The 18,237-nt window shown below is 50.7% G+C and overlaps 1 protein-coding gene across 4 annotated transcripts in view; it reads right to left on the reverse strand.

Annotated features, from left to right (window-relative positions):
- BBS1 (Bardet-Biedl syndrome 1) overlaps nucleotides 1-15,637 on the reverse strand; it is a 24,606-nt gene extending 8,969 nt beyond the window's left edge. For 2 of the 4 annotated variants that reach the window (XM_064287744.1, XM_064287742.1), the window contains exons 1-16: nucleotides 15,539-15,621; nucleotides 15,150-15,226; nucleotides 14,965-14,999; nucleotides 11,415-11,687; nucleotides 10,853-10,899; nucleotides 10,671-10,709; nucleotides 10,475-10,547; nucleotides 8,746-8,877; nucleotides 7,896-8,002; nucleotides 5,580-5,700; nucleotides 5,258-5,416; nucleotides 3,494-3,563; nucleotides 2,849-3,007; nucleotides 1,977-2,110; nucleotides 899-1,033; nucleotides 240-326 (exon numbers count right to left, since the gene is read on the reverse strand). In XM_064287744.1, the coding sequence (XP_064143814.1) occupies nucleotides 240-326; nucleotides 899-1,033; nucleotides 1,977-2,110; nucleotides 2,849-3,007; nucleotides 3,494-3,563; nucleotides 5,258-5,416; nucleotides 5,580-5,700; nucleotides 7,896-8,002; nucleotides 8,746-8,877; nucleotides 10,475-10,547; nucleotides 10,671-10,709; nucleotides 10,853-10,899; nucleotides 11,415-11,687; nucleotides 14,965-14,999; nucleotides 15,150-15,226; nucleotides 15,539-15,585 (1,695 nt within the window). In that variant the 5' untranslated portion in view covers nucleotides 15,586-15,621. Of the gene's footprint in view, nucleotides 1-239; nucleotides 327-898; nucleotides 1,034-1,976; nucleotides 2,111-2,848; nucleotides 3,008-3,493; nucleotides 3,564-5,257; nucleotides 5,417-5,579; nucleotides 5,701-7,895; nucleotides 8,003-8,745; nucleotides 8,878-10,474; nucleotides 10,548-10,670; nucleotides 10,710-10,852; nucleotides 10,900-11,414; nucleotides 11,688-14,964; nucleotides 15,000-15,149; nucleotides 15,227-15,538 lie in introns of those variants that run through there. The other 2 variants (XM_064287743.1, XM_023559560.2) reach the window with 2 other exon arrangements.
- Nucleotides 15,638-18,237: the final 2,600 nt, after the last annotated feature.

An 18,237-nucleotide genomic window follows, 5' to 3' on the forward strand; every position in this document is an offset into this window, starting at 1 on the left:
GGGGGCATGTACCCATTACCCCCTCCCTCCTGCTCCCTGCAAAGGCCAAGCCTGGCCTGGTCTGATTTGGTCTGAATGACAGGCCACTAGGGGATGGGGGCGGGGGCTGGGAGGCCCTGACTGTGCAGATGACCCCCCTTCCCCTCACCACAGCTGTCTGAGGGCCTTGTCCCCACTCACCTGAACTGTCCCCCCAGGTCCCCAGCTCGCCCTCCAAGTAGTACCAACAAGCGACTCACCTTTATGCTGTCTGAGATGCCCTTGTCACTGAGACTCTCCACAAAGGTCTCCAGGGGGTAGCTGAGCCCTGGCACCAGCAATGGGACCTAAGTTTGGAGACAGGTTGGATAGCTTTGGGCAGATTCCAAGCGCTCTCCCACCGTCTCGGCTGAATCCCACCACCCCCCATGGGTGGGCAGGGATGGCCACCGGTACAATGAATGGTTCAAGGAGGACGAGGGTTCAGCGGAGGGAAGCGAATGCTCCAGGCTGCACAAGCTGAGGCCTCAGGACACCCACCAAGGCCAGGGCTACTTCTTTTACACCCCAGGGTCTTTCTCAATTTCTGGTCCTCCCAACTTGGGGTGAAGCCTGGGCCCTGGGGGAAAACTGGGCTCTTCCTTTCATGGCAGATTCTCCTTGGGGCAGGGAGGGCTCCACTCCTGCTGCAGGAGTGGCTGTGACGCAGAGCGGGCTCTGAGAGGCCGTGAGGGGGCCCAGGCTCTGGGCTGTCTCCCGGCACCCCTGTCTGGTTCCCTGAGCACTCTCACAGGCTGGGAGAACAGCAGTGGAGGCTGGGCCCTGCTGTGGCCCTAGCCTTGGGCTGTGGCTGGAGAGTCAGCTTGCAGGCCCCCGTCAGCTTCCTCACCCCAGCGTCTCAGTGAGGAGGGTCCAGTACCTTGAAGAAGGCCCGGGGCAGGGCATAGAACGCCTGGTTGTACAGGAAGCAGATCAGGAGCCCCACGATGGGCCGGGCCATCGAGGTGTTCTGCAGGTGCAGTGTGAGCTTAAAGGTGGGGCCCAGGCCCTGGACCTGTATGAGGTAAATGGAGACCGCCCTTAGGACCCAGTGGCTTCTCCAACTGCTTCACACTGTCCTCTGCCCGGCGAAATGCCCAGAGGCCCAGACAATGGCTCCAGTACAGAGAGGGGTCAGCAGAGCCCCGGGACGGGGAGCTGGGGAACGGGCTAGAGCAGGGCCACTTGGCGAGTGGGAAGCAGAGTTGGCCTGGGCTCCCCGTGTCCCCGGCCCTGCCCCTGCCCTCTCCTCCCAGGACCTGGTTCTACCTCCACTCTCATCCTGTGGGGCCTCAGTGACGTCCTTTTTCTCACCCTCAACCTGGCTTGCTTTGTAGCTTCTTCCTTCCCATATGCATACACTTTCTTTTGGGAAAGAGAAATTAGAAACCCAGCTGGATGGGACAACAGAACTCGCAACAGAACTCACGGGCCACTCAGAGCTGGGTGGAGGCCCTGACCTCCAGGTCACTGTGTCTGAGTGTGCGGCTACTCCCCCCCTTCCTCCTCCTCTTTCTCCTCTTCCTCCTTCTTGCCTGCCTGGTGCAGCCTCAGGGTGCCTGGCCCAGGGCAAGATGGTCCTTCCCGGAGCAGGCTGTGGGAACACCTCGGGCCGCCCACTGTTACTGAAATGAAGCATGTTCTTCCCTACACCAGAGCTCTGGAGTCCCACCAGGCTCCTGGGAGAGATGTCCCAAGGTGGCCGCTATGTCCCCACCCCAAGTTTGGGGCTTACTGGAGGCACAGCAGAGGATGGGGGAGGCTGTCCCACCCTGTGGGCAGCACAGGAGGGACAGGTGAGGATGACTTTCACAAACGTGGCCCAGGGCCTGTGGGAAGACGAGACGGGAGGGCTCGGAATTGGCTCTGAGGGCTTGACTGTGAGGCTGAAGGGTTCTACCCCCTACCTCTGCCCTCCGGCCCCAGGCCGCCCGATTCCCCCCACCCAGGGCTCTCACCACTGCATGCAGCTTGAGTGGCTCCCGAGCTGTCGCAGACACGGGGCTCAGGCTGGACTCAAGGGCCTGCACGTAGGCCCGGGCGGCGCGGAGGCGCAGCAGGTAGAGGTCTGTCTGGAAGGTTCGGTGCATGGCTGAGGAGGGGGAACACAGAGAGTAAAGCCGGTGGGAGGAGAGTAATGGAGCAGGCAGCAGTAGTCCTGTATTCCGGGCCCTTTTGGAGCCAGCTCTGACCTAGCTTTCCGTCCCCTCTGGCCACTGGCCTGCCTGCACCATGCCCACAGCTAAATCAGAAGGTGCTGCTTGAACCCTGGGTCAGGGCCCTGTGCCTCTGCCCAACCTCAGCCTAAACTGCCCCTCTCTGCTCCTGTCTGGTGGATTTGTAGCCACCTTTCAAGGTAAAGTCCTTGAAATGTCACCTGCCTCTAAAGCCTTTCCCAGGCTCCCAGGCAAAATGACTTATTCCCTGTTGTGTGCACCAGTAGCTCTTGGTGGCAATCACTTCTACGGCTGTCACGCGACAGCTGGCCAGGTAGACTGAGCTCCCTGAAGGCAGGGACTCACCGAATTCAAGGTGCCTGGCACAGGCCATAATCAGCTACTGAATGAATGAATAAGAAAAACTGAACAGAAGACTCTTGGTCTAGTTCCACTTCTCTCACGAGAATTCCTGCTCCGGAAGTGGCCGCTCCCTCCTCTGCCCTGCAGGGCCTGCCCCCACCCACAGCACTCCCACCTTGAGGTGTCCTTGCTGGTGAGCAGAGCTATCTCTGGACTTTCAGAGGCACCAGACCACTGCGCAGGGCCCCCACGCAGCCTTCCCCCAATTCTTGGTGGGGAAGAGGAGGAGGAAGGGCTGGCCTAAGCCTCACCGGTGCCAGCCTCACGCTCTCGCAGGGTCTGGTCCACGTAGAGCCGGGTCTTGCGGGGCACGCTGAGCTTCATGGACTGGGCTGGTGGGGGGCCCACCTCACCTCCCCGCTCCACAAATACGGCTGTGCGCTTTAGGATCTTGATAATGAGGCCGCCTCCTGGAGAAGGAGACACAGGGAAGCATTGGCTCTGTCCTCCCCAGGTGCCCTCCACATTCCCACTCTTTACACCCCAAAACCATCTGCCTTATAGAGTGCCGTTTCTGTACGTCTGCCTTCTTGAGCAGACTCTGTTTCTGGAAGGCAGGAGGTGTGTCTTCCTGACCTCCCGTCGTTAATTCGTTAACTCATTTAGCAGCTGTTTGTTGAGTATGGCGCTGTTCCTGGAATTGTGCTTCCCGGCATGGGGGATACTGAAGTGAACTGGAGAGCTACAACCCGGCACAGGCCCGGCCCCTGGGCGGCAATATCAGAACCTGGTGAGCTGTCCCAGTGGAGGCAGCGGCCCGCACATGCTGCACGCCTGCAGGCCCTGTTCCCTCACCCATTCCCACCCAGGCTTTACGCCCACCTCCTCCTTCCCCAGTACCTGCTCTGTCCCCTGCACCCCAACTCCAAATCCTAGCCAGGGCTGGTTCCCCTCACCTTTTGTGGTCATGATGAGGGTGTTGTCTTCCCGCCCGTAGCGGCCAAAGCAAAGGCTGGTCACTCCGTCCTGTGGTGGAGATGCCAGAGTTTAATTGGGGAAGAACCTGGGGGAGAAGGCAGGATGAGGGAGAAAGTCGGAGAGACTGCAGATCTAATAGGTGAGATGTGGGGAGAGGCCTGGGGGCAGTGCTGCCTCTCAACTATTTCCTGTATTTCTCATCTCCCCTCCAACCTAGTTCCCGACTCCAAGTCACTGGGCTTGTGGGGAGAGCCTCCTAACATACCTCTCGGCTTCTAGTCTTTCTCCCAGCTGCCCTTCACACTGCCGCCTATGCTGCCCTGCAGACCACATCCATTCTCCGCTAAGAAGCCCCCAAGGCTTTCGTCCTCCTTGACAGGATGAGTCCCTCCACACCTGACTCCAGCCTGCCTTTTCTTTTTTTTTTTAAATAATATTTTATTGTGTTTTTGGTGAAAGTTTACACAGCAAATTAGGTTCCCATTTAATAATTTCTACACACTTTGTTCAATGACATTGGTTATATTTTACAGGGTGTCAGCTTTCTCCTTATTTCCATTCTGGTTGTGACGTTTCCAGTAAACTAGTTTCCCTGCCCCTTGCCTTCTCATCTTTGTTTTAGAGTAAGTGTTGACCATTTGGTCTCATACAGATAACTTTTTTAAAGGAGCACAGGACTCATGGGTGATATTTCTTATGAGCCAATCTGTTATTTAGCTAAAAGATGACCTCATGGAATAGTTCTGGTTCAAGGTTTAAAGAGTATCTCACAGTGATAGTCTTGGGAAGTGCTCTAGTCTCAACTGGTCCAGTAAATCTGGATTTGTTAAGAACTTGAGTTCTGTTCCACATTTTGCTCCCATTCTGTCAGGATCCATCTACTGTGTCGCTGGTCAGAACAGTTGGTAGCAGTAGCCAGCACCATCTAGCTCTTCTGGTCTCAGGGTAGATGAGGTCATGGTTCATGCAGACTATTATTAGTCCTGTAGACTAGTTTCTTCTGAGTCTTTGGTTTCCTTCATTCTCTTTTAATCCAGACATACAGAGACCAACAGCTGTAGCTTAGAGCTGGCCTGCCTTTTCTATCAGGTCATTGCTTCCCACCTCCTCCCAACCCGTGTCCCACCTGCCTTCCCATCACACTATGGTCCCAACCAGTCGCTGTCACATTTTTACTGGGACACAGCGCGCGCGCACACACACACACACGTTTCGCTGTATATACTGTGAATTCTCGATTCTATTTTTTTTAATGCTGTTGGTTGTGCCCCACTAAATTGATTTAATGAGTTACAACTTACAGTTTGAAAAACTCTGGTCTAAACTCATCAAACTACTTGGATTCCTGAAACAAGAAATTCATGCCTCTGTGCCCCTGTTCATGCTGTTCCCTGTCTGGAATGCTCTTCCTTCATTTTCCCACTCGGCAAACCAGTTAAATGTCACTTGCTGGTGACACGTGTTCCAGGAATCCCGTCCCCATTCGTCGCCCCCCACCCCTGCGCACTCACTCACTGCCCTCCCCTGCTCTCCGAGCACTTGCTCTGGCCCAGTCTGCCTTGTATCTTAATCAGCTCCCTCTGGAAAGTAAGCGCTGAATCACTGTTTCATGGCCCCCCCCAATATGCCTCTGAGGAGCTCAAATGGTTTTGAAAGACATCAAAAGTCAAGGGTGGGGGTGAGTGGGGTCAGGAGAAGACCCAGAGAAGGAATCAGGGGCAGATGCCTGCATCGGGGCTCACCGGGGTGCGGATGACGTTGAGCAGGGCCTTGTCGCGGTAGATGCGGACCTCACTGTTGGCCAGTCCGGCCATGACGGCCTGCAGACCCCGGGAGCGCTGCTCCAGGAGGTTCATGGTCAGGATGGGTGCGGGCATCTGCACTGTCCACAGCTTCTTGCCCTGCAAGGGGACAGCAGGTGTCTATAGGTGGCTCAGGGGTCAGAAAAGAAAGAAGGGTGGGTGGAGTTTCTGGGAAGGGGAAGTCAGAGGGGCTCTCCTGCTAAGGGGGGCCAGGGAGACAGGCGAGGAGGGGCAGGGAGGGGGCATCTGCCCAAGGCCACACCTTGTGGGTGAAGCCGTGCAGGCTGTCTTGGGTGCTGCCCACCACCAGGACCTTGTGTACCCGGACAAGCCCAACGGGCTGGGCGCGCAGCTCAATGCAGTACTTGGGGTGCTTGGAGTCTCTGTGGAGTAAAGACACCCTGTTCTAGCCCCAGAGAAACCCCCTCCTGACTTCTTGGGCTGGCCCTCCCCTTCCTAAGCCCCACCGAATCTTCTGGGAGGAACCCTGGCGCAGAAGTTGTAGCCCTGGTATGACTTTCATCTCACCACTTAGTAGCTGTGCGATCTTGGGTGACATCAGGTTTCTTTTCCTTCCCTGACTCCCTCCCGCCTTCACTGGTGACCTGTATGATAACCTTGCATTTAACAGAGTTTTACAATCAACTTGGGAGTCCCTGGGTGGTGCAAACAGTTCACGTGCTCAACTGGTAACAGAGGGGTTGAAGGTTCTAGTCCAACCGGAAACACCTCAGAAGAAGGCCTGGCAATCTACTTCTGAAAAGTCAGCCATTGAAAACCTTATGGAACACAGCTCTACTCTGACTCTCATGGGGCTGGCATGAATGGGGGTTGGCTTGACAGCAACTTCTTTTTTTTTTAAGTGACCTTACCTTAGACTAGACTAGCCAGTGCTAGTGGATCTAAGCAGGTTACTAAAAAGGATGAAGACTTTGCCCCGTGTAAATGCACTTGTCAGTTTCCCAGCCTCTGAGCCTTAGTTTCCCTGCCTACCAACCACAGATACAGCCCACCTTCCTTCATCACCAAGTCAACAGTACAGCCCATCCGAATGACCACAAACCCACTGCCATCGTGTCAATTCCGACTCACAGCGACCCCGTGGGACAGAATAGAACTGCTTCGTAGGGTTTCCAAGGAGCAGCTGGTAGCTGCAAACTGCCAACCTTTTGATTAGTAGCCAAGCTCTTAACCACTGTGCCACCAGAGCTCTGGAACGACCACAAGAGCCTCCTAATACCTGCTCTGCTCTGGGTTTCCTTCCAGTCTACCCTCTGTGCAGCAGAGTGAGCTTGAAATCTACACAGATTCTGTCACTTCTCTGATAAAACCCCATGCTGGTTTTACACTGCACTTGGATCGAATCCAAGCTCTTTCCCATGTCCTGTGTGGGCCGACCTTGGTCTCCACACCCTTCCTTCCCACACTCCTCCCTGTACCCCAGGCTCAAGTCACACAGGCCGGTGTCTTCCCACTGCAGATCTGTAAGATCTCTGCCTACAACACTCCCCCACTTTTTTTTTTTTTTTTTACTTATTTTGTTGTTGTTGAGAATATAGACAGCGGAACATGTACCAATTCAACAGTTTCTGCTTGTACAATCTGGTGACTGATTACGTCCTTCCAGCTGTGCAGCCATTCTCACCCTGATTCACGTAAACTCACTGTCCCCTAACGTCCCTGTATCATCTTTTGATTTGCTGTTGTCAGTTTGATCCCATGTAGGCAGTTCTTAAAAGAGTATAATGCTCACGGTAGACCTTTTTTTTTTTTTACTAGTTAAGCTAAACTATTGTTCGGTTTTAAGGTGACCTCAGGGGCTATTTTTGGTTTAAGTTTTAAAGATGATCTCAGAGCAATAGTTTCAGGGGTCTCCTCCACTTCTTGAACAACGGCTCCTTCTTAACCTTCAAGTCACCTGCACAGCCTGGCGTTCCCTGACCACCTTCACCCCGCTGCCTCTTCCCACTGGGCCAGTATCCTTCCTGCACAGCACACATCTGCTCTGAAGTATGACCTTGGTTTGTTCACTTTAACATCTGTCTTTCCCATGGGGCAGGCCCCATGTTTATTTTGTTCATGAACAGACCCCCAGTACCCTACTGCACAGTGCTTAATGCATAGGAGGCGTTCAGTAAATACTTCTTGAATTTAGAAATGAGTCGGGAAAGGAATACCAAACAAATGCATAAGGAAGGGTCACATATAAAGTGAGGTAACAAAGATAAGAGACGATTTATCTCCTCCAGTTTCTGAGTGCATTGTTCGTGGATTACAGCCACCCGGTCTAGTCTCCCACTTTGCCAGCCCCCCTCACATGAGCCTCCAGATATTCTGCTTGTGGACTCAGCCTCCTATATGAAGTTCACAGTCTTTCCATGCCCAAATTCCGGCCCCAGGGTATCCTGTTCGACCTCTAGATATCCTCTCTGCTTATGGACTCAGCCTTCTATTTGAAGTTCTCAGTCTTTCCATTCCCAAGTTCCAGCCCTGAGGCATCCTGTTCGTCTTGCAAGCCCCTGAAACCACCTGGCTTCTGAGATGCTCCTTCAGCCCCAGAGGTCACGGATGTGGCTACCTTCTCAGAATATAGATGTTCCCGTTGCGGCAGGCAGCAGCAAGCCGGAACTCGACATCGAACTGGCCTGAAATCTCCAGGAACACAGGGACGCTGGGAAGACTCATCTGCAAAAAAGAGGCTCCAACACCCTGATTTCTCTGGTGCCCCAATCCCTCCCTGCCCTGAAGCAACTCTTCCGTGTTAGTTCTTTGCCTAAAGTCCCCATCTCCTCACTTATACTCTTCTGGTCAGTTTGAACCTGTATAATTTTTCTGGAGGGTACCTTGGCAACATGTAGCAAAAGCCTTATGCGGACACCATGTGACTAAACTGTGCTGTTTCTAGGAAGGCATCCTAAGGCAGTATCTAGGCCAGCATGCAAAGATGTCTGGGCAAGGAAGTCTGTCGCAGTGGTGATGATAATAGTGAAAGGCTGAACACAACTTAAAAGCACCAGGGGCGACAGTGTACACAGTTATGGTACAACTATATAATGGATATTGTGGGGCCTTTTAAAAGGTTGATGAGGTTTTATATAGCTATGGAGAGACACTGATGATATCTGCCAAGTGAACAGGGCAGGTTTTACGATCCTGTTTTTTTTTTTTTTTTTTACGATCCTGATTTTATAAAAATAAAGTTCACTATCTGTGTCTAAAAGATGAAAATGTCTGGAAGGACATATGCCAAAACTTTAATAGTAGACATCATAGGTGGTGAAATTTTTGCATATTTTTTCTTTATGCTTATCTACATTTCCTGATTCTTCTACAATGAATGTGTATTACCAAGAACCAACTGGGGGTAGGGGCTGGGAGGGCATGCAGCCTGGGCCTTAGGTGTGGCCAGGACCAGGACCCACACCGACCTTGGTCAATACAGTGAAAGCCTCAGGGTCCAGCACCAGCAGCTCCTTGTTCTCGGTGCCCAGCACCAGGCAAGACATGGCGTCCTCGTCAGCCAGGTTCTTCTTCAGGGTGGTCATGGTGGTGATGACTGTCTGCAGAAGGAGCCCAGGGGCACTGAGGGAACCCAGGCCTCCCCACCTGCCATCCCCCAGATACCACCACGATGCCACAGGAGGGAAGAAAGAAGGCAAAGGAAGAGGGAGAGGAAGAATCGGAGATCCAAAGGTGTTTGTTGCAACAAGCCTACGTTTCTAACAAAAGAGGACTGCCTAAGTCCATTACGAACTACCCATATGATAAAAAAAACAGCCATTAAAAAATCACATTTTTTACAAGAAGATGCAATGACATGGGGAATGCTTCCACTGTGTTAAAAGAAAAATAACTAGGTAAAACCAGTCACACTAGCCGAATCCCAGTTTAAAAAATACACGAATAGAGAAACACGCTGGGAAGCTAAACCCTTAAATACAAACACCAGTCATCTCCAGACAATGAGACCACATGCAACATTTAATTTCTGCATCGTGCTTTTCTACAGCTTCTGCAGCAGACACACGTTCCTTTTGTAACTGCCATCAGAGAGAAAGCAAGAGAGAAGGGTATGATCCCATTCTAGGAATTTCTCTTATGGAAATAACTTAGCAGAACCAAAATATTTTTCTCTGGATAAAGCAGCTCACTGGGTGATTATCTTTAAGTCTGAAAAACAGGAATTGCCCTCAGTGTCCAGTGAAAGGACAAAGGTTACAGAAAAGTGGACGCTGGCAGCTCCCAGTCACGTGACCATGACGTATGCTCGGAAAGATCATCCCTCTACCCCAAGCTGCATCTTCTCGGCAATATTTAACTCATTCCCTCAGTGTTAAAATCCTCAAAGATACTGACAACTACTGCTCCAAGCCAATTATCAGTAGGAAAGGACAGTTTCTAACAAAATTGGTCTAACACAAGCCAAATGCCAAGGCCCACGTTGGTCCACCAGCTCATGGGACCTCCTATGGGAAGTGGATGGTCCGATGAGGCTTTCCAAAATTCAGTAAACAGCTCTGGAGTCACTCTTGCCCCTTGCCCCAAGGGTCAGTACCCCTGAAGCCAGCAGAGTTCATCGATGCATAGGTTCAATACAGCCGTTAAATTAGGACTAAGGAAAACATGAAGTGACAAAAGGGGAAACATTTCTTGTTCGGTGACCTAGATGTGAATGGCTACAAAAACAAACGATGGATATTTAGGCACTGAAATAATCAAGGGGCCATTAAAAATGGCTATTTTATGCTCAACGCGTAATGCTGAGTACTCAAAAGAAGCACGATATAATGCAAGTTTATGTAGACAATGTAGCAAAAAGGTAACAGCGGATGTCTCTGGGGAATGAGATTACAGTCATCTATATTTCTCCTTTAAACTTTTCTTTATTTTCCAAATTTTCTATGATAAAAATGTATTACCTTTAACCTCAAGAAAATAAAAGTTATATTCAAAAAGCTGTCACTGTTGACTGGAAACCTCAAAAGCACCACAGCTTTCCAATTACATACAGGGGTGTGGGCTGGAAGGGAAACTGCAAAGTAAACTCGATGGGTTTGGTGGTAGAATTCGGTACAGTTCTCTTTACCACTGATGTTATATAGTCTTTAAAGTAACACTGTGGACATTTTTTACAGGGAAATAGAGAGGGGGCGGTACCTGCCGCTTGATGGCCTTGGACTTGTGCTGGTTCACAAACGCCTCCATCTCACTTAGCTCCAGCTGCAGAAACCTGTTGACATGAAGGGATAGCACCTGCCAGCCAGGCCTGGCCGCCCTCCCCCAGGCTGGCTCCAGTCGTCCTCCCCCACCCTCCCTGGGTTTCTGGGGCACCAGCCTGCCAAAGTCCCCTTACCTGAGTGACTGCACAGACAAAGGTACCTCAGCCTTCTCCCTGCAAGGAGAGGGGCCACCACAGCAGGTTTAGAAAGGAGCAGGGCACTGGGGGCACACTGAGAAGCCGCCCCCAAGGTGATGGCTGGAGTTTAGGATGAAGGAGCAGAGAGACAGGGTCTCAAGGAGAAAGTGGGCTCTCACCGGATCCCCTCTAGCATCTCCTTCAGTGTTAAAGGGTCAATCCGGTCCTGTGACAGCAGAGGAAGAAGGCAGAGCCCGTGAGCTCCAGCCAGGCAGAGAGCAAGGACGCCCAGGCCCTGGGGAGCTCCACGCCCAGAGCACCTCTCCCCTCTACTCCCCTCCCAACCTGCTCCTCTACAGGGAGCCTCAAGGTCAAGCCCTTTCGTTTCACCCAGCCTCAGGACCCGCACATTGTCTGCTTTATTATTACCTCCCAAAGGCTTCTCTCTCTGGCTGCTTCTGGTCCTCCCTCTTCTCTGGAGGCCCCCTGGCTTCTTTGGTTTTACCTCCCCCAGGGGTGGGCAGGGGTGAGCCTAGTGCTGAGGGATCCTCGGGGTTCAACTCTCCAAAAAACCTGGCTGAATGCCCACCTGGGGCCACTGCTCAGGAGCTGAGCATAGCAATGCTGCTGGGGAAGGTGGGCTGTGGCTGCCCTCCCACCAGGGGTCCACAGGTGAGCCCAGCCCTCCTCACCCAGCAGCTGCCATCTTTGCCTTCTTGTTCTGTTCCCTACATCACTTACCTCCTTGGCCTGGTTCCAAAGGTCTTGTTCCAGGGGGTTTGGAGGCAACTGGGGTAGACTAAACTTGAAGTAGGGCCTAAGATTCTTATAAATGTAGACACAAGGCCCTGAAGCGAGAGCCAGGGCTGGCGTCCGGGGCTCATGCTGCTCCATGAGGAAGGTGGCAGCAGCAGCCGGCAGGGCAGGCAGGGGGCTCTCAGTCAGCACCATCGGCCCTTTGAGCACCTTCAGGCAGGGCTGTCCCCCACCAGGGCCAAGGTCCCCCACCACCAGCTGTAGGTGCAGAAAAAGGCTCATCTCAGGCTCAACCCAAAGACCCTTCCACTGGTCTTCTTCGTGGACTGAGCCTTTCTGCTGATGCACGCTCATTCATTCCCACACCACTGTACTATGCGGGTGGGAAGGAGGCAAATACTTGCAATCAAACTCACAAGCTGGGTGACCTCAGGAAAGCTGCTTAGTCTTTCTGAGCCTCAGTTTTTCCATCTTCAAAATGGGACTACCTACCTAATAACACTTGTGAAAATCCAATGAGATAATATGCTATTGGGCCCAGTGCTAAAAAACCCACGGCCGTCGAGTTGATCCCGACTCACAGCAACCCTGAAGGACAGAGTAGAACTGCCCCATAGTTTCCAAGGAGTGCCTGGCGGATGTGAACTGCCAACCTCTTGGTTAACAGCTGTAGCACTTAACCACAACGTCACCAGGGTTTCTAACCTAGTGCTAGTGAGGAGTAAATGGCAGTTGTTGCTCCCATTATTCATTCGGCAAACATTTCCTTCAGTGCCTGCTCTGTGCTGGGCACTGTTCTAGGCACTGGGACAGTGGCTGAGGTCAATTGGGGTAGGGGACTGGACGCCCATGTCTGGCTTCTGAGGCCTGGCTTCCAAATGAGGGCAGAGTTGAAGAAGCAAACCGAGATGCAGACCAGGCTGTGCTCTGTGGGCCTAGAGGAAACCCAGCTCCGGGGGCTCTTGGTTTTCCACTCCCCAATCCCTCCTCCAAGCTGCTGTGGGTGCCACACAAGCTCATTCTCCTTACTGAGGCCTCTAAGGCCCCTTGGGAGCTGGTCCCCGACTTCTTCCCATCATCCTTCCATCATGCTATACTCCAGCCAGAATGGGGGCTGCTACAGAGGGGCTGTCCACTAAGTATGTACAACGTGCCAGGCACCCCTCCAGGAATTTTACACGAATCCTTTTATTTTTTGATTTATTATTATTATTATTGCTCTTTTTTTTTTTTAATTGTGCTTTAAGTGAAAGTTTACAGATCAAGGCAGTCTCTCATACAAAAATTTATATACACCTTGCTATATACTCCTAGCTGTTCTCCCCCTAATGAGACAGCACGCTTCTTCTCTCCACCCTGTATTCCCCCTGCCCATTCAGCTAGCTTCTGTCCCCCTCTGCCTTCTCATCTCCCCTCCAGACAGGAGCTGCCCACATAGTCTCATGTGTCTACTTAAGCCAAGGAGCTCACTCCTTACTAGTATCATTTTCTGTCTTATAGTCTAGGCCAATTCCTGTTTGAAGATTTGGCTTCAGGAACGGTTCCAGTCTTGGGCTAATAGAGGGTCTGGGGCCCATGACCTCTGGAGTCCTTCTAGTCTCAGTCAGACCATTAAGTCTGGTCTTTGTATGAGACTCTGAGGTCTGCATCCCACTGCTCTCCTGCTCCATCAGGGGTTCTCTGTTGTGTTCTCTGTCAGGGTAGTCATCGGTTGTAGCCAGGCACCATCTAGTTCTTCTGGTCTCAGGCTGATGTAGGCTCTGGTTTATGTGGCCCTTTCTGTCTCTTGGGGTCATAATTATCTAGTGTCTTTGATGTTCTTCATTCTCCTTTGCTCCAGGTGGGTTGAGACGAACTGATGCATCTTAGACGGCTGCTTGATAGCGTTTAAGACCCCTGGCGCCACTCTCCAAAGTGGGCATGCATCCTTTTATTTAATCCTCTTAACATTATTTATGTAGGTACTGTTATTAGCCAGAGTTCACAAATGAGGAATCTGTGGCTCAGAGAGGTTAAGTGAGTGGCCCAAAGTCACACAGCTAGTAAGTGTAAGACTAGAAGACAAGATGGTCTGAATCCAAAGCCAGGTTCTTAAGTACACTGTATGTTTGCCTCAACCTCCTAACCCCAAATTTACACTTCCCTAAACATGCCATGAACTTCCAAGCCTCTGTGCCTCTGCTCATGCTGTTTTCCCATCCTCCCTCCTTCATCCTCTTCGCACACTTCATTCATCCTTCCACACCCAGCTCACGTTACTGCCTCCTGGTGCCTCAAGACGGAACTCTCTCACTGGTGCTCCCCCCGTCCTTTCTGCATATTAGCACCCACTCATTTACCCCACAAATAGTCATCAGGTACCTACTTTGTGCCAGGCACCTGGGCTGGATGCTGGGAATCCGCAGTGAAGAACAAGATAGCCGTGTGAACAAGCTAGCCGTCAGACAAGATATTCACCAAGGCATTTACCGTCTCACACTCATTACTGCGCCTGGGCTTTCCCTGCCCCTCACTGCTATAAACTCAGTGAGAAGCACACACCAACTGCTCAATGGATACTATGGATGAACTAACGAAAGCTTCTGCATCTCCTCTGCGCTACATGCTGATTCATTTCTGAGCTTAGTGTCTGCACAAAGCCTGACACACAGTAGGGACTCATGGGATGCTTGCTGAGTTGCTGAATACTTTAAGGATGGGAATTTGGGACTGAAAGCCACCACTGCACTTTCCATGTGGGGCATGATTCCAGGGCTATCTTCTAGCCACCCACATGATACTCCCATTGTGGAATCACTGCCCATGTGAGGGCTGAGCTACAGTGAGCATGTGGCTTGGAATCTGACAGACCCGGGTCTGCCACTTCCAAACTCAGTACCTTAAAGCAAATCACTCATCCTCAATAAATCTATTTTCCCGTTAATAGAACGGGGATCTATGGATGTGAAAGTGTCTCACAGAGGGTCTGGTCTGGAAATGGATCCTCAGTACATGTTAATTTCCTTTCTCTTAGCCCAGTTATCTTCCAGCCTCTTAAAAATCCATGCCTGCTTTTTCTCTTTAAATCAAATTAAATTTAAAATTTAACCTTTTTATTATAGAAAATTTTCAATCATATACAAAAGTAGAGAGACTCATAATGAGCCCCCCCTATACCCACCATCCACTTTCAGCAATTATCAGCTCAAGGCGAACCTGAAAATCTATGCCCAGTTCCCTCCCTTCTACTTCCCTCCAGATTGTAATACCCTGCCCCAACCAAGCAAAGACCCACGTCACAGTAACTACGTTAACTACATTCTACATTGTCTTAGTAGAATACCCGGTAGCATTCTGTTCTGCTTTACCTTCTGCAGTCTGTATTATGACATCACTTTCCACATCAAAATAAAATAAAACTTAGCACTAACTGCTTTTTCACAGTACATGTGAACTCCAAATGATGGCTCTTTGGACCCATCAGGAAATCTCACTTCTGGGTATTTTCTCCTTCCTCCCCAGCCCTAACCTCTCTCTGCTAGGGTGATATGCTTACCTTGTACTCCCCGTCCCCATGCAAGTCTGCCAGCGCTGGGAAACAAGAAACGGCCATAAACCAGGGTTCTGGGTGCTGGAGGCCACAGCATCAGCGCTCAGAGCCCCGAGGCTCCACTGAGGGACCGTTACCTGACCCTGTCCCCGTCCTCCCCAGACCCGGGCTTTCTAGTCCCAGAGACTCACCCAGGCAGGCGGAAAAGGTGTGGATGTTGGCCACGGGGTCGTAGTGCGCGTCCAGCCATTTCGAACTGGCCTCACTGCTGGGAGTGGGGTGAAAGAGAGTTGGGAAGGGAGTCCCGGGGAAGGGGAGAACAACCTTGAGAGAGAGGTGTGCAGGGAACGCTGAACTGGGGGTACAAACGCCCCGGCCCACGCCCAGGCTCCGCCACCAAGGCACTGAATGACCTCAAGCCAGACACACACGCACTCCTCGGGTCTCAGTTTCCCCATCTGCTAAGAGCCTTTCAAGAACTGCCATCGCTGCCTGTAAACGGCAGGGACCCATTTCCCGGGGACCAGAGCACCCTCTTCCCATCTGCGAGAAAGGACGCTTTGAGGGGCCCGGCCTTCACCTCTCAGCTCGGCAGCTGCTGGATTCCGACGAAGCTGCTGCAGCCATCTTCGCAGGCGTCTCCCTAGCAACCGACTCCTCCCCTGCCGCCGCGCAACACCCAATCGCTCCCGGGCGCGGCGAGGCGCGCATATGAAGGTTCCGGGCGCGAAGCTTTCCGGGCGAGACGCCCATACAGGATGTGCTGACCACTTTGCACCTTTAGCCAGGATTCCAGGTGCAAACCTTCACCCCAGCTTATCTGATTTCTTTTTGCTCCTTGCCAGCGGGAGACCTCAGGCGTTTATGAACAGAACTAATTCGTCCTCTCCTTACGGTTAACCCGGTTGAAAAGGCGCCATGTCCTGTCTTCCTACCTTACTCAACAGGTCCATCCTCGGAGAAATCAGCGCAAGGATTAAGGGGCAATGCAGATTAAACCTTAGAATTCTGACAGGAGTCAAGAGTTCCCTTTTTTTTTTTGGCTCCTGACATATTTTAAAACGCAAGAAATGCCAGAGGACTGCAAAAACCATGCTATGTCCATCTTTGTGACTGTGTATCCGTTATTTGAAAGGATGTCAAAGTCCAGTGGTGAATTAAAAAAAAAAAAAAGGCTGTTGCCGTCAGAAAATTCAGACTCATAGCGACTCTATAGGACAGAGTGGCGAACAGGATGCTAAAAATGACCCATCTCCTCCCTGAAGGAGCCCTGATGGCACAGTGGTTAATGCGTTGGGCTGCTGTCATGGATTGAGTGGTGCCCCCCAAAATATCTGTCACCTTGGCTAGGTCACGATTTCCAGTATTGTATGAGTGTTTACCATTTTGTCATTGAAGCCATCAACTAATAGGTTCTTTTTTTTTTTATTTTTATTGTGCTTTACGTGAAAGCTTACAAATCCAGTCAGTCTCACACAAGAACTTATGTACAGCTTGCTACATACTCTCAATTACTCTCCTCCTAATTTTTTTTTAATGAGACAGCCCGCTCCCTGCCTCCACTGTCTCTCTTTCCGTGTCCATTTCACTAGCTTCTAACCCCCTCCATCTTCTCATCTGCCCTCCAGGGAGGAGATGCCAACATAGTCTCAAGTGTCCACCTGATCCAGAAGCTCACTCCTCACCAGCATCCCTCTCCAACCCATTGTCCGGTCCAATCCCTGTCTGAAGAGTTGGCTTTGAAATGGTTCCTGTCCTGGGCCAACAGAAGGTCTGGGGGCCATGACCACTGGGGTCCTTCTAGTCTCAGTCAGACCATTAAGTCTGGTCTTTTTACGAGAATTTGGGGTCTGCATCCCACTGCTCTCCTGCTCCCTTCAGGGGTTCTCTGTTGTGTTCCCTGTCAGGGCAGTCATCGGTCGTAGCCGGGCACCATCTAGTTCTTCTGGTCTCAGGCTGATGTAGTCTCTGGTTTACGTGGCCCTTTCTGTCTCTCGGGCTCATAGTTACCTTGTGTCCTTGGTGTTCTTCATTCTCCATTGATCCAGGTGGGCTGAGACCAATTGATGCATCTTAGATGGCTGCTTGCTAGCGTTTAAGACTCCAGACACCACTCTTCAAAGTGGGATACAGAATGTTTTCTTAATAGATTTTATTATGCCAGTTGACTTAGATGTCCCCTGAAACCATGGTCCCCAGACCCCTGCCCCTGCTCCGCTGGCCTTCGAAGCATTCAGTTTATTCAGGAAACTTCCTTGTTTTTGGTTTAGTCCAGTTGTGCTGACCTCACCTGTATTGTGTGTTGTCTTTCCCTTCACCTAAAGTAGTTCTTATCTACTATCTAATTAGTGAAAACTTCCTCCCACCCTCCCTCCCTCCCCCCTCTCATAACCATCAAAGAATATTTTCTTCTCTGTTTAAACTGTTTCTCGAGTTCTTACAATAGTGATCTTATGCAGTGTTTGTCCTTTTGCTACTAATTTCACTCAGCATAACGCCTTCCAGATTCCTCCATGTTATGAAATATTTCACAGATCCATCACTGTTCTTTATCGATGCATAATATTCCATTGTGTGAATATACCATAATTTATCCATTCATCCACTGATGGGCACCTTGGTTGCTTCCATCTTTTTGCTATTGTAAACAGTGCTGCAGTGAACATGGGTGTGCATGTATCTGTTCATGTAAAGGCTCTTATCTCTCTAGGATATATTGCAAGAAGTGGGATTACTGAATCATATGGTAGTTCTATTTCTAGCTTTTTAAGGAAGTGCCAAATCAATTCCAAAGTGCTTGTACCATTTTACATTCCCACAAGGAGTGTATAAGTGTTCCAATCTCTCCACAGCCTTTCCAACATTTATTGTTTTCTGGTTTTTGGATTAATGCCAGCCTTGTCGGAGTGAGGTGAACTCTCATTGCAGTTTTGATTTGCATTTCTCTAACGGCTAATGATCATAAGCATTTCCTCATGTATCTGTTAGCTACCTGAATGTCTTCTTTAGTGAAGTGTCTGTTCATATCTTTTGCCCATTTTTTAATTGAGTCGTCTTTTTGTAGTTCAGTTTTTGCAGTTATCATATAGATTTTAGAGATCAAGTGCTGATGGGAAATGTCATAGCTAAAAACTTTTTCCCAGTCTGTAGGTAATCTTTTTACCCTTTTGGTGAAGTCTTTGGATGAGCATAGGTGTTTGATTTTTAGGAGCTCCCAGTTATCTAGTTTTTCTTCTGCGTTGTTAGTAATGTTTTGTATACTGTTAACTAATAGGTTCT

This window comes from Loxodonta africana, chromosome 7 (genome assembly GCF_030014295.1).
Source record: "Loxodonta africana isolate mLoxAfr1 chromosome 7, mLoxAfr1.hap2, whole genome shotgun sequence".
Classification (NCBI taxonomy): Eukaryota; Metazoa; Chordata; class Mammalia; order Proboscidea; family Elephantidae; genus Loxodonta; species Loxodonta africana.